This window comes from Crinia signifera, chromosome 19 (genome assembly GCF_055691185.1).
Source record: "Crinia signifera chromosome 19, ASM5569118v1, whole genome shotgun sequence".
NCBI classification, from domain to species: domain Eukaryota; kingdom Metazoa; phylum Chordata; class Amphibia; order Anura; family Myobatrachidae; genus Crinia; species Crinia signifera.
In genome coordinates, this window is record NC_139226.1 from 134,454,642 (window position 1) to 134,468,698 (window position 14,057).

General features: G+C 41.5%; 1 protein-coding gene across 1 annotated transcript; it reads left to right on the forward strand.

Moving 5' to 3' along the window:
• Window positions 1-10,388: 10,388 nt before the first annotated feature.
• Window positions 10,389-13,608, forward strand: LOC146043042 (uncharacterized). The gene has a single exon (XM_083163423.1). It carries the CDS (start codon window positions 10,616-10,618, stop codon window positions 11,435-11,437), a length of 822 nt encoding a protein of 273 aa, XP_083019549.1. The 5' UTR covers window positions 10,389-10,615; the 3' UTR covers window positions 11,438-13,608.
• Window positions 13,609-14,057: the final 449 nt, after the last annotated feature.

Here is a 14,057-nt window from a genome sequence, read left to right on the forward strand (position 1 = left end):
CTTAAGAACCTCTTTAGGTAACAGCCTTTGTTGGGTAATTATCAAAAAGAAAAAAAAAATATTAGTAAAAAAAGTATTCCAAAACATAAAAAAATAGGTAACAGCGCTAAAACACCAGTATTAAAAAGCTAACAAATTTAGTATTAAATTATGAATACAAGATAAAAAAATGATGATAAAATAAACCTAGAACTTATCAAATGAAATATAGCATAGGTAGGAGTATTATTGTAATATATTGCAGATTAATCACGTTTGATCCTAAGGAATTCTCCATTTGGCATGTGATGCTTTGTGTGTGTGGGTTAAGAACCGGTGCTATGTAGGACACTATTTGTGGAAGCTGATTTACTGAATATTTCTCTTGCCAGCATATTCTTCTCATCCCTGGTCTAATAAGGTCTAATAAGGAAATACTCTCATATACTCTCATATCTGATTTCAACTGTAAAAAAAAAGGTTGAGTTCATTGGTATTGATAGTTTGTCCAATACTGCCCTGGTGTAATCCAAAATCACCATTAAGTCATTTATGTATTGCATCCAATTGCATCCAATTTATAATGTGTTGCGTGTGATGTTCCCGATCCTCATTGAAGAGGATCTTTTCCTCCCACCAGCCCCCAAAAACGTTTGCATACGGTATGTATGCTGCCGCCATCGCTGTCCCTCTTTCTTGTATGTAAAAGGGGTTGTTGAGTATGAAATAAGCATACTGTGTAAAATAAATTCTGCTAAATATCTCTGATTATCAAGAATAAATATTATTGGATACAATAAAATGGTCCATTTAAGCTGCAATGGTTCCAATTGAAGCAATGACAAAAGTGTAATTAATGAGTAATGAGTAAAGGAGTGGATTGTATTGTATTCAGCTGACATTGGTTCAGGTGCGCCCGTACTGATTGGGCGTTCCGAATGCCTAGCGCATGACCGAGTGGTGTCCGCAAAGCAATACTTGCTTATGAAGACCGCATATTTCCTGCCTTTTTGTTCGTGTGCAGTCGTTGTGCTGTCCGAATGCACGCCTACCAGAATTAGTGCACTCCCTTATGTACGCCCATGTTTACGCCCAGTTTAGGCCACTTTGAAACTACGCCCCTGTGTACTTCCGAATGACGCCCATATTACGCCCATATTTCCCGAGTGAATGCGGTGCACATTTCTGTACGGTATTAGTGAGAACGAGTACGGAGACCTTGCGTGGCACATGTGCATAGCGTTGCCCACGCATGCGCAGACGGCTAAAAAACGCCATCCGAAAGAATTCGGAAAATTACGCATCAACCAGAAAAAGGCCCAAAGTTATCGTAATTATATAGCAAAAAATTACTACCGACTGTATTATTGATTAAATAACTTCTGCAGTATGATCTACATATATGAATTATAAAAATAAAGGTCTACAGGTCTGTTGTCCACTATTTAATTACAATTAAAGCATTCTAATTTATGGTAGCTGGTGACATCATATATTCAGTTTGGTAGTTATTCTTGATCAATTTCTTGCCTTAATCTAAGAGGGAAATTTGTGTCTCGATGTAATAATTGTCCCCCTTTTTTTCCTAACAAAGAAGGAATTAGCTACCCATTATTGTTACTCTTTTCCAATCAGATACATATATTTAATATGATTTTAAGAAATGTAATGATGTACCTCACCTCTGAATCTGCCAGGTTCTTTTAGAGGTAATTTAAGATAAAAATGATGTTAAAACTCATGTCATGCTTATACTTGTAAGAATTATTTGACAATGGCTATATAATAATTGCGGTAATTATTTGACAATGACTATATAATAATTGAGGTCAGTTAAAGTCCATATAATATTTATTTTATACAAAAAAAAGATATACCCAGCGCACAGAGTCCTTGAACTTTCACAGAAGTATCCAAAGTATGTCCATCAATGAGTGCAACCACTCTCAAAGATCATTACCAATGATCAATAGGAGTACATGTAGAGAACAAAAAATAGAGAGAAATGCACCAATGAGCATAGTTGAATAGTAATTTACTAAAACTGCTCACATACATTGAGGTAAAAATATATAAGCTTGTCAGATCACAGCATGACATCAGATGTTACACAGCACAAACATATGCAACAGACGACTTCACATCAGACCATTGAAGCCACGGCCAACGCGTTTTGTCATGGGAGGACTTTCCTCTGACGAAGTCCTCCTATGATGAAACGCGTTGGAATTGGCTTCACTGGTCTGATGTGAAGTCCTCTGTTGCATCCTCCAGTGAGGTTAGACGGGGATGGTCCACTGCACAAGACTGGGAATTGTGTAGTATTGATAGTACCAAATGCGGCCCCCTCTTGATTGATTAACTGCTACTGTAACAAGTAGTTTAGTAGACATTCAGGGGTGTGCTACCACAGACAAAAGGTTCAGACTGTTATACAAAGGAGAAAGAGTAGCTTGTCTTATGGTGGTGCACCATTTATAATAATGAGACATAAAAACTAGCTTTTATTAATTGGTTCGGTTAAAAGTCTGCGAAATATAACAAACAAACATGTAACATGAATACAAGCAGTGCTATTTTTCAGCAGGAACCAGCAGGAACTCAGTTCCTGAACCTCTAAATAAATATGACATCATCAGGAACTAAAAATGTATTTCCCATAAGATAAGTTTTATTTTAAAGTCACCTGTGACTGCCTTTGTTTATAAATACAATATAAACATCTATCTCTCCCTCCCTCTCTTTATTATATATATAATTTTTTATTTAATTGATCCACCCCCAGACCTGGAGTTCCTGCACCTATTTTTCCAGAAAAATAGTACTGAATACAAGTGAGACACAAGTGTGATTTTAAAATGGCTCGTGCGGCTTCTCACGCTAATGATCTTTATCAATGTAATTCCTGACACAGATAAAAATTCCCTCTGTTATCCAAATGGGTCTAAAGGGGACTGTGTCTTTATTTCAGATAGTGATTGTGAACTGTAACAGTAACCATGCAGCTCCGTTTATTTTTTACTCTATTAGTGGAGGGAGTAGGTACCCGTATCGCTGGAGTAGTTACATGCACGGTTTCCCAGCACCGCAAATAGCAGATGTAATGCAGGTAAATTGCAGAGTGGCTATGTGCCTACCGAGTGCAATTCCTGTATACTGCGATTTGCCGGCATGAGAAAGAATTTTTACTGTTTAAACCAGCGTCTCTATGCGGTGTTGCCGCTGCCGCTAATCACAGACTCTCCCCGTGGGGACGAGCTCATGTATTGCCGGCTAGCGTGCATCCACCTCACACCCAGTGCCGTTGGTATTACACACAGCGGTTAGCTGGGGTGATAGGCAATCTGGTGTCTAAGTACATTAGAGTCCTGAAAAGGACTAGTAAATACAGTCACAAATAATCACAAAGTGTTAGTGAGAGCACGTCCGCACGGCCTGGTCAGCCGGCGTACGCTTCGCAGGTCTTCTTCAGGGCAACCCGTGTGGTCACCCAGGACAGGTTAATATTGCTTAAGCTCCATTTGAACTAACCCATGGGGGTCCACCTCCTGATTGATGGTGCCGCCCATGTTACAATTGATTGTGGAGTGTTATATTAACATTCTCTTCATACCGTAATTATCAATAATTGTATAGCTGGATTAATTGGCTTTAGTTGTGTGTCCCCTGCTTATTGTCAGGGTTAAATTGCCTATGTGTGTCGGGAGTGTTATTCCCTGTAGCGTAATTACATAGTAATCCATCAATTAGGATTATATCATTGTTGGCGGGGCTCTGTGTTTCTACATCTGATACCAGCAGATTCATTTGATTCTCCCTCAATTTCATCTATACATTGACGGTGACTGGTTGGACCAGCATTGGGCATATTACATCTGTATAGTTGATGCGTATGATCGTTGTGGGGATTGATATTTATCACATCCCCTTGTATATGTGTGTAAGAGATCCAGTCGCATCGCTAGTAGGGATGGTTTATTACTGGGAATTCTGGTTTTGTGTTACTATTCAGTTATTTGCTTTCATCTAGCAGTTCTTGAGTCTCTATAGAAGTGGTGTCGGCGCTAGTTGGTGTCGACTTGAGAAAGGTATTGAGATCGGGGTCAGCGTTGGATCGTTCTTTGAGGTCAATATTACGATTTCATCCCAGGTATTATGCTGGTCCTTTGATCCATTATCTCTGAGTACTGAATTTGATTTGTATATCACCGTATATTTTTGATTTTTATGAGGATTGGCATATTTCCATGTGTGTATACATCTGAGACCCAATCAGCACTCTTTCTTAGAAAGGGTAGTTTCTGAGGAATCTAAGCCTCATTTTATGTTTGTACTAACTTGGTAACCATTAAGTTCATCTTATGGTCGTGTGGATCGCTTTAAATTAACATAAGCATCGACTGAGATAGGTTGTTAATCGGTCATATTAGTCTGATACTGTCACTCCATAACAGGTATTACGGCAGTACCTGGGTGGTATTGTGTGATGTGGGAGTATATTGCATGCTTCCTTGTCTGATTATTGAACTGAGTTCTTATCGGCTCATCAGCTGTATACTCTCCTGTGAGTATTATAGTGGGTCATCAATTCTCCACTTTCTCTCACTCCTATACCGCATCTCTATTATATTTATAATAATCTATTAAATTTATGTGACTTATTCTGTATTCATCTGAAATATTTTGTGTTGACACTTAACTAGTGTCGATTGAGTGATTTATTCTATTCCGTGTTTTGGGAACCAGATATATGTTCCACTATACGGGTGTGTTGTGATATGAATAAAAAGAGTGTGGGTGTGATACCCAGGTGGGGAGGTGTGGGTGTGATGCCCATTGTGGGACGTGCCGGCATCTCCATGTGGGTGAATGTGGTGATCCAGGGGTTGGGGAATCTGTCCCAATTTAGAGATGTCTGTTGTTAGAACAAAGGAGTGTCATGTGTTAAAATCATGCATAGAAGGAAAATTAATCGTGAACATTCAGTGATAAAAAGCGGTGTGAAGACTCCTCTAGAATGGTGTGAAGAATTTGTATTGGTCTTCTGTATCATTCATTCTTGTAGTGTATACCAGATATGTATTAAAGGTGTTAATAGTGTATCGTGCAATTTGGTGTGAGTCTGTGCTTCAACAGATTGAGGTTGTGAGGACATATGTGTCGATCACGATATAGGTTGTGTTTAGTGCTAGGAGTCACTCTAACCTTACTCCTAAAAGTGTCATCATATGAGCGAGATATGGTATTGAATATTTCTGGTTGAGCATTAAATTAACTTGTAAGTGGGTCTGCCACCTGTATGTTACTAGATCTTGTTTCGTATGCCCTTAGGTGATTTATGATAACTATCTCTGATGGTTATGTGATATTGCTGCGTTCTGGGTTTATATAATTGGTCCTCGGTATGAACCTTATTGTCTCTATTTCTGTTGACTATGTCACATACACCTATTGTTGATTGGTAACCAATGAGGGATATTCTGGGGTCCTGATTAAACGTGACCCGGTTTCAGGCATCTTGAGTCTAGCCAATCCAGTTGATTGGTTTTCTTTTCAGAGAAAGGCCGCATAGCTGATGTCTTTATTCAGGCCTTTTGGGGTCATTGTGTCCAATAAAAAAATGAATTTTGTTTCCTGTTGGAGGAGTTCTTTATCCAGGTCACCTCTTCTGATGCCTTTTGTCAGGTGCATCATGCCGAATGCTTGTAAGCCTCTTGGGTCACCCTGGTGATGCCTGAGAAAATGTTTGGCTATGGGTGTTAGTGTTCTCATGTTCTGTTTATCCCTGCTGGCATTCTTTATGCTCGAAACATGTTCGAGTATTCTTTGCTTTAGGGGTCTGATAGTTTTAGATAAGTTAGGTTGCATGGGCATCTGAGATTGTATATTACTCCCGATGTGGTGCATATTATTTTGCCTTTAATGATCCATTTCTTATCAAATTTGTCCATAAAGGTAGTGGTGCTGATCATATATGGACAGGCTTTGCACCCACGGCATTTAAAAGATCCTTGTTTGGCCGGCTGGCCTTTATGGGTTTGAATTTTCTCCAGATGACTGTGGACTAGTAAGTCCCGTAGATTGTTACTGCGTCGCCAGTTTATCTGAATTCGGTTGTCAAGGATTTTTTCCAGATCTCTGTCTGTCTTAAGAATGTCCATGTGCCTGTTGAGGATGCTCTGGACCGTTTTCCACTCTTGGCAAAAAGTGCCTATGAAGCGTACTTTCTCCTCTGGTGGTAGTTGCTCCTTCTATTTGGGGATTAGGAGTTGACCTCTCTCTTGTACATCTGCCTCTTTGACTGCCCTTTTGATCGCTCGTCTGCTGTAGCCTCTGTGTATTAATCTGTGGCTCAATTCTGTTGCTCTTATCTGATATGTTTCCTTGTCCGAGCAGTTCCTCTTGGTCCTCAGGAACTCTCCTTTTGGTAAACCTTTAAGGACAGGTGGAAAGTGGGAGCTGTCCCTATGTAGAATAGAGTTAGTCGCAGTCTTCTTACGGAAGAGGTCAGATGAGATATGGCCATCGGTTTCAATCGTTAATTTAAGATCAAGAAAGGTGACTGATTGTCGACTGATGTCATGTGTCAATCGGAGCTTAAGCTGGTTGCAGTTTAAGATGTCTATGAATTCGATGAATTGTTCTTTATCGCCCTCCCATATAATCAGCAAATCATCTATGTAGCGTAGCCAAAGGAGGACATGTTTGGTATAGGTGTCATTGGCTTCACAGAATACCATCTCTCGCTCCCACCACCCTAGGTACAGGTTTGCTTAGGTAGGTGCACAGGCACTACCCATCGCAGTTCCCTGTACCTGTAGGTAGAATTTACCGTCACAAGTAAAAAAGTTTTTGGTAAGTACGAATTTTAGAAGTGTAATCAAGAAATCATTGAAGGGGTCTTCACGGTCCATGCTAAGGAAATATTTTGTGGCATTGATGCCATGTTCGTGGATAATACTCGTGTAAAGGCTCTCGATGTCACAAGTGATAAGCCAACAGTTCTCATTCAGAATAATGTCCTAAATTCTATTGAGCACATCCATGGTGTCACGAATGTATGATGGCAGTGTGTATACATATTTGCGTAACCAGTGATCCACAAATTTGCTTGCATTCTCCGTTAGTCCCCCCACACCGGAGACAATCGGCCTTCCGGGTGGGTTCACTTCATCTTTGTGAACTTTGGGGAGAAGGTACAGTGTTGCTACTTTTGGGTGTTCAACCTGTAGGAAATCCCACTGTTATTTTGTGATGATGCCATTGTCCCTGGCCTCCTTTGTAATCCGGGCATATAGCTCATGAAAATTGTGAAGGGGATTGAAGGTCAATTTTTGGTAACAGGACTTATCCCGTAATTGCCGTTCTAATTCATGGAGGTATTGATCACGTCCCCATAGTACTATATTACCCCCCTTGTCAGAGGGTTTAATTATAGTATCTTCCCACTCTCTTATCTCCTTCAGGGCCTGCCTCTCTTCTTTCGTGAGGTTGTCTTGTTGGTAGAGAGGTTTACATCTCTTTAATTTGTCCAGGTCCCTGCTAACAAGATCAAGGTAGGTTTTCACCTGTGGGCATAGATGATAGTCGGGATAAAATTGTGATTTCTTTTTTAGGGAAGGGGTCTGGGTGCCATCTGTTATGGCCTCCCCTGAAGGTCCACATTCTGAGTCACTCTCATCTGCCAATTCTTCCAGAATGGAAATGGCTATTTGTTCTTCTTTAGAGAAGAAATCTGTTATTGTGGTTTGACTGGGGGTGAGGGTTAGTGTGGGGGAAGACCCATCATTGCATGATATCGTATATTTTCTGGAGAAGAATTTCTTCAGCAGCAACTTTCTCCCAAATAGGTTTAGTGATTGGGAGGGGCTGAAGGAGAGACCTTTGCTCAATAGATTGCATTGTGGCGGTGTAAGTAGGTGGTCAGTCAGGTTGATAATACGGAGGTGGTCTGGAGGTTCTAGTACCTGTGTCGTCGGTAATCCCTGTTCTCCTCCCTCCATTCCCTGTTGACCCTTTTTCCTCTTCTTCCCCCTCCTGATCTTCCTGGTGGGCCTCCTATACAGTCCCTCGCCTCCCTTGGAGTAACCCCTAAAAAATCCTGGGGTGTTCTACGCACACTGGTATGGTCATATGAGGAGTCACTACCTGAGGAGTCTATATCGGATGTGGTATAGTTGGTTTGTCGTGCATCCGTGGGTTTTTTGTTGTTTATGTGGCTCCATCTGTAGACATTATTGGTTGTGAAATCTTGTATGTATGTAAGGTGATCACCTTGAAAAAGCCCTAAGAGCGAAACGCGTCAGTGTGTTGGAGCCCTGACACCCACTAGTGGAACCCAGATCCAGATATCTCCCTGTGACCGGACCAGCTTCCCTGAACAAACATCCCAGCAGCCGTAATTCACCAGGACACTACACCTACAAACCAGGTTGAGCCCTATACCAACAGGGGCTCCCTAGGCTGGAGAAATACATACCAGGTTGAGCCCGTTACCAACAGGGGCTCCCTAGGCTGGAGAATCACAATACTCCTAAAGTCCACTATCGGCCAACTCCATTGGGATATACCAGGAAGCATTCATAGGAACGGACACTGAGACTCCTACCTTTGAGAAAATTGGGTGACTATCACGGCTCCACATTCTATTAATCAGTATTCAGTACCAGTTCTTTCATTTATTCATACATGTGGTATATTTTAATAAGTGTATTTTTAATAAATGTATTTTTACCTTTACCTGTTGCTTACTATTAGGTAAAAGCGCGGTTTCACACCTCCTTTTCTTTCCATATTTTGTGTTTAGGCTTGACACCCTTACTTACGAAACCGCTGCTCTAGCAAAGTCACCCATTTATAGGCACCCTCACGGGACACTCTGTGCCCCACCCTTTTTTCTTCCATTGATTATACTGTACCTGTATGAAGACGCACACAAAATAAATGGTATATAACAACTAGCACAACCGAACAGGATCACTTATATTACCAACATTGTCCACTATATTGGACAGACATTTTTCAGATAGACATCTATGTAATTTTAACACACCGATTTCTCTTCTTGAGCACATTATACGTGTATATGTCGTCTTGTTGTTTGTGATTTTACCTCTATTTTTCACTGTTTGTACTCCTTCCCACACAGAAAAAATAGGGACTATTAAGAGAATATGAATAAAAGTTACATTTTAATAATAATCAGTGCGTTCCCCCAAACAGTCCCTTTCTCTCTTTCCTGAAATACTGTTTAATTTTGACTGTTGGGAACGGCACCCCCATGGTCAGTTTATGAAATTTGGGGTCCTTTCTCTTGTAACGAATCAAAGTTGGTGTGCAGATAAGTAGCCCGCTCCTCAAAGGGGCAAACCACTATGTAATCTCTATCTAATCACCAGGGAGTCTCTTTTCTATCCGGGAATTGGGACAATCTCAATGGCTAAGGTTGTCCTGGGTGCAGAGCATTCAGACCCTGGTAGTGGGCCCTGTAAGCCTCTGGGCCACAAAGCAATGGGATCCCCTGCATCCCCTATAGCTATACCCATGCCGGTAGTGGAAATCTAACTCATTACAGTATTGGTTGAGCTCTATAAAGCGTTTTTCCAAAAATATGTATAAACCGAATCAATTCAAATGTATAATATACTGTATAGACCTTGTAAAGATAAAAATAACATTAGCATAAATAAATCTCCAGATATCTGAGAACATAATAAATGAATTCAACTATAAATCCTTTTATATCCATTAATGTTATAATCAAAAGTATATAGTTAATAATAAAGTAATGATGATGATCTTTACCTATATTTATTATGATCAGAATTTCATTGAATATTTCCTGCAGTCACTTGACAGCATGTACAAATGTTGGTGTCAATGTGCCCAAATCACCCAATAACTGTGCGCTTAGTGCGCTATGATGTTGGCATCCTGAAGCACTCCCATGCTCACCTTGTTTCATATAAAATTATATATTATATGGACAAGGGAGAGGTGGAACATCAGAAAAGTGATGGCCAGGTGCAAGATGAATAAATATCCAAGCAATAAAATAATTATTCAATGTCAGGGGCACAGCTGTCAAGCAAGCTCCTGTCCCGTTCTCGCTTTGCTCGACTTGAGCTCGGCAGGATTCAATGTCCCGGCCGCCGAGCGGGGAGGAAGGGGTGTGGCCGCGAGTTGAGGGTGGAAATAGAGGAGCTCCGGCCGGGAGCTCGCCTATTTCCGGCTTTTCTCGGCAGAACGAGCCCTACAGCTTGTGATGTCGGGCTCATTCTGCCGAGAACCCCTGTTCAATGCTGTCAGGGAAGACAGCATTGAATAGGGCCCCGCAGCCATCTCCCCCCGTCGGGAGATGGCTGCGGGAGCACAACCAACATTGAATACCGCCTAAATAAAAGGTCTAATCAGCATATCCTCAACAGAGTTGCTTCAGGAACTCTTCAATAGGGTGTTGTTCAGATTGAAGGGGCAGAATGGATTGCGCAAGAGCATCTTAACTTGATCCAGCAAGCGGGCCCCTCCTCCTGTGCCAGCTCCATCTTTCATTGATATTCTGGAAGAGGGCTCATGCACTAGAGAGCAAAGTCTTTGGTGCTGCGGAGAAGGAGCGGCACGCTTCCCGGACCAAAGTATGTTCGCTCAGGAAGGATGTAGGTTTGCATTGTTGGCCTGTCCAAGTAAACAAAAATTCTTTGTGTTTTTAGTTGAAGACCAAGCCTTGAAACGATGTGTAGAAGGCCCGAAAATGGATGAGAGGCAGACCAGTAAAGCCAAGGAGAATATCCTGCAATGGAGGGACCTGTTTGACAAAAGGGAAAGAAAAACGCCACCAAAAGAGGAAGCTAATGAAATCTTCCGAAGCGAGGACTTAACTAGTCAACATCCCGACAACACTGCTGATAAAAGATTAAACCCAAAAGAGAGACTGTTTATTTGTACTGTGTGTGGTAAAAGCTTTGGTGGCAACTCCCTGCTGGTGAGACACATGAGAATTCACACAGGCGAAAAACCCTACTCGTGTAACCACTGCGACAAAAGCTTTAACAATAAATCCTATCTTTTGCGCCACTTAAGGACTCATACTGGGGAGAAGCCTTACTCTTGCTCTGTGTGTTTTAAATGTTTCAGCCAGAACTCCAGTGTCATTGCACATATGCGGATCCATACCGGCGAGAGACCATTTCAGTGTAGTGAGTGCGACAAGCGGTTCAGCGATAAGTCGTACTTTGTGCGGCATATGAGGTCGCACACAGGAGAGAAACCATACAAATGTACGGAATGCCAAAAATGTTTTACCCAGACTTCCAGCTTGGCTTCACACATGCGGATCCACACTGGAGAAAAACCTTTCAAATGTTCCTATTGTGATAAATGTTTTAGTCAGAATTCAAGCCTGGTTATCCATAAGAGATTGCACCGATGGGAGGAAACGCTAGCACGGAGTCAGTCATGAAGTATCAGCTTAAAGGATGGTTCCACATTTTGGAGAAAAGATTTCAAGGATCGCTGTTCAGTTTCTTGAATGAGATTGGGTTCTCACAAAGTAGGATCCAAGATGTTGGCCTCAGCAGTATATTTGGCATTGGCCCATTATACATACCTGGATTCCATAGTCTGTGATCCTTCTACAGTGCTGAATGCATTAACACTGAGCTGCAAAATTCACCCATTTCCACACTTGAGCTAAATGCTCTTAAATCTTCTGCCCACGCTCTGCCATGTCAGGGCTTTGGAACCTACTGGTCAAGCTACTAACAAAGTTAAGAAAAAACTTAGGAGTCTCTAGACCAGGGTTGGGGAACCTCAGGCCCAAGGGCCATATGCAGCCCCCGTAGCCGGTCTGAGTGGCCCACCCACCCGCTTGGCGGATTTGCCGGGAGTCAAGTACAGGGGAATTCTCGTGAGAGGTCGGTAGTTCTTGCGAGATTCCTCTTAATTAGCAGCAGCCAGAGACTGTCAGCCCTATTCAGCAGCAGCCGCCAGAGCGTTGGACAGCTGCAGCAGGACAATTTGTAAGAGACATTTTTGCATATGGCCCCCGAAGGATTTTTTGCCCATACAAACGGCCCAAAAAAAGGTTCCCCACCCCTGCTCTAGACCTTGGAATGCCTCTACAGGAAAATGGACTATCTCAGGATGATGATTTGCAGGTACAAAGTGCCCTAATGATGGTTAGGCTGCTGAGGAAGGGTCAAATCTTTTTTATATTTGTGAGGTTCCTTAATATTGCCCCAAAACTATAATACAGCAAAAAATGTATCTTCTCTAAAGTACCATATTATTAATCACAATTTGCATACATTTTTTTCCAGTTTATCATGTTCATGAACACTTACTAAAACTGGCGAGGAAATAAAAAATACAATACAATCTAATTTCAGAATGGCCGTTTTTATGCCATTACTTTTAAAAGTACGTATTGTAAATGCTTTATACGTCTTAATTATACATACAGATAGTGGTAGATGCTCAAATTATAAAGAATCGTGAAAATTAGTGCTGCGCTTTGCCCTGGATAAATGATAACTGACACAGTGGTGTAAATTGAAAGGAAAAGGAAATATTTACTTGATGATATTAAGTATCAAACAAAAAAGTAATATAATGGAAAACAGTTAAAATCATTCAATTAGCGGTGAAATGGTAATGATTAGAACTAACTTCTGCAATATTGATCTAATGAAGAAATGCTAATCCTGGGCAGAATTAAGCAGATGTCTCAACAAAAAGCTTGCGCACCGGGCTTGCTGCCCGTTGTGCCAAGGTGAATGTTGGTAGGCAGACAGTTGTTCAGTACTTATGAAATGGAACAGTCACGAATTATAGTTGGTTTGGGCTGCATAAATTGCAGGCAAAAAGTCTCTGTCTGAGTGCGGCGTCCCGCTGCTCAGGCACAATAGTAGCTTCGGGTACCCCTTTAAACACTTGCCACGAAGTTGTAAAGTGCAGGTTTTCGGAGGTAGTATACTGTGGTGCAGCCTAGGGTGTGCCAGTGTGCGGTGCGTCTGTGATACGTGTTACCGCCGCACGCGTGTGGATCCCACAGCGTGTAGCGGTCCCGGTGTGTCAGACGTGCGCACTTGAGCGGGTGGCAGGATTACCTCGCTTCAGCCGATAGTGTCGGTATCCGCGTGGTATCCCGCCGTCCGACTGGGAGCCCTCCTGCCTCGCGAGCAGTTCCTATCTCCTACTTACCCTTGCTTCCTCAGGTGCCGCGTCCTTGGTTACAGCGTTGCTGCAGAGTCTTCCTTGGATTGCGTCACGGAGTATGCCGGGCGTGTGTTCGTGGGGGGACCTGATGGAGGTAATGTCCGTGTTCCCCAACGCGTTTCAGCTTACAAAGCCTTCTTCATGGTAACCAATGTCTCGTTACTTACTAAGTCTTAATTATATCAAGTATATCTGAAAATTTTATTCTGTTCTGGAATATTTGTGTTAAAATAATCTAAACAGCAAAAATGAAAACAATTCAATAAATTATTTTATTATTGTACATGATTTCAAATAATTTAAGTTGTGATGTAACGTTAACCTGCTTTATATGAAATAAAGTACTGTTACTTTAAAGTGTACACACTTTATGCAATAGGTCATTTACAGGTACACAATCTACTGTTAAAAGCTGTATTATAAAATAAAAAAAAATAATCTGCTTTTATTATTATACTGTATAAATGGTACTTATCAGTAGAACCAGTCCAGTCTCACTTAATATAAATTGGTAACTTATTTACATTCTGGGTGGTATTCTATCAGCCACAATTGCTGAGTGCGAGTAATAGGCTGCTGAAGGCCATCTAATAAGCCTTGGATATGCCGGCGCATATCCTGTGTGTTTTCATAAGAACTTGTGCTTTTTGGGTGTGGTCTATTAGATAGAAAGTGTCTAGATAGACCTTCAATCAGTATACCCAAAAAGGTTGTGAGGGTCAACATGTCGAAATGAAAAAAAGTATGTAGGTCGACATGAGTTTTTCTCATTTTTTTTTAAACTGTCGACACAGACCACAAATTAGTGTAACTCTTACCCTCACATGCTTCTGGCTCGGCACGTTATTATAGTCTCCGTCTAT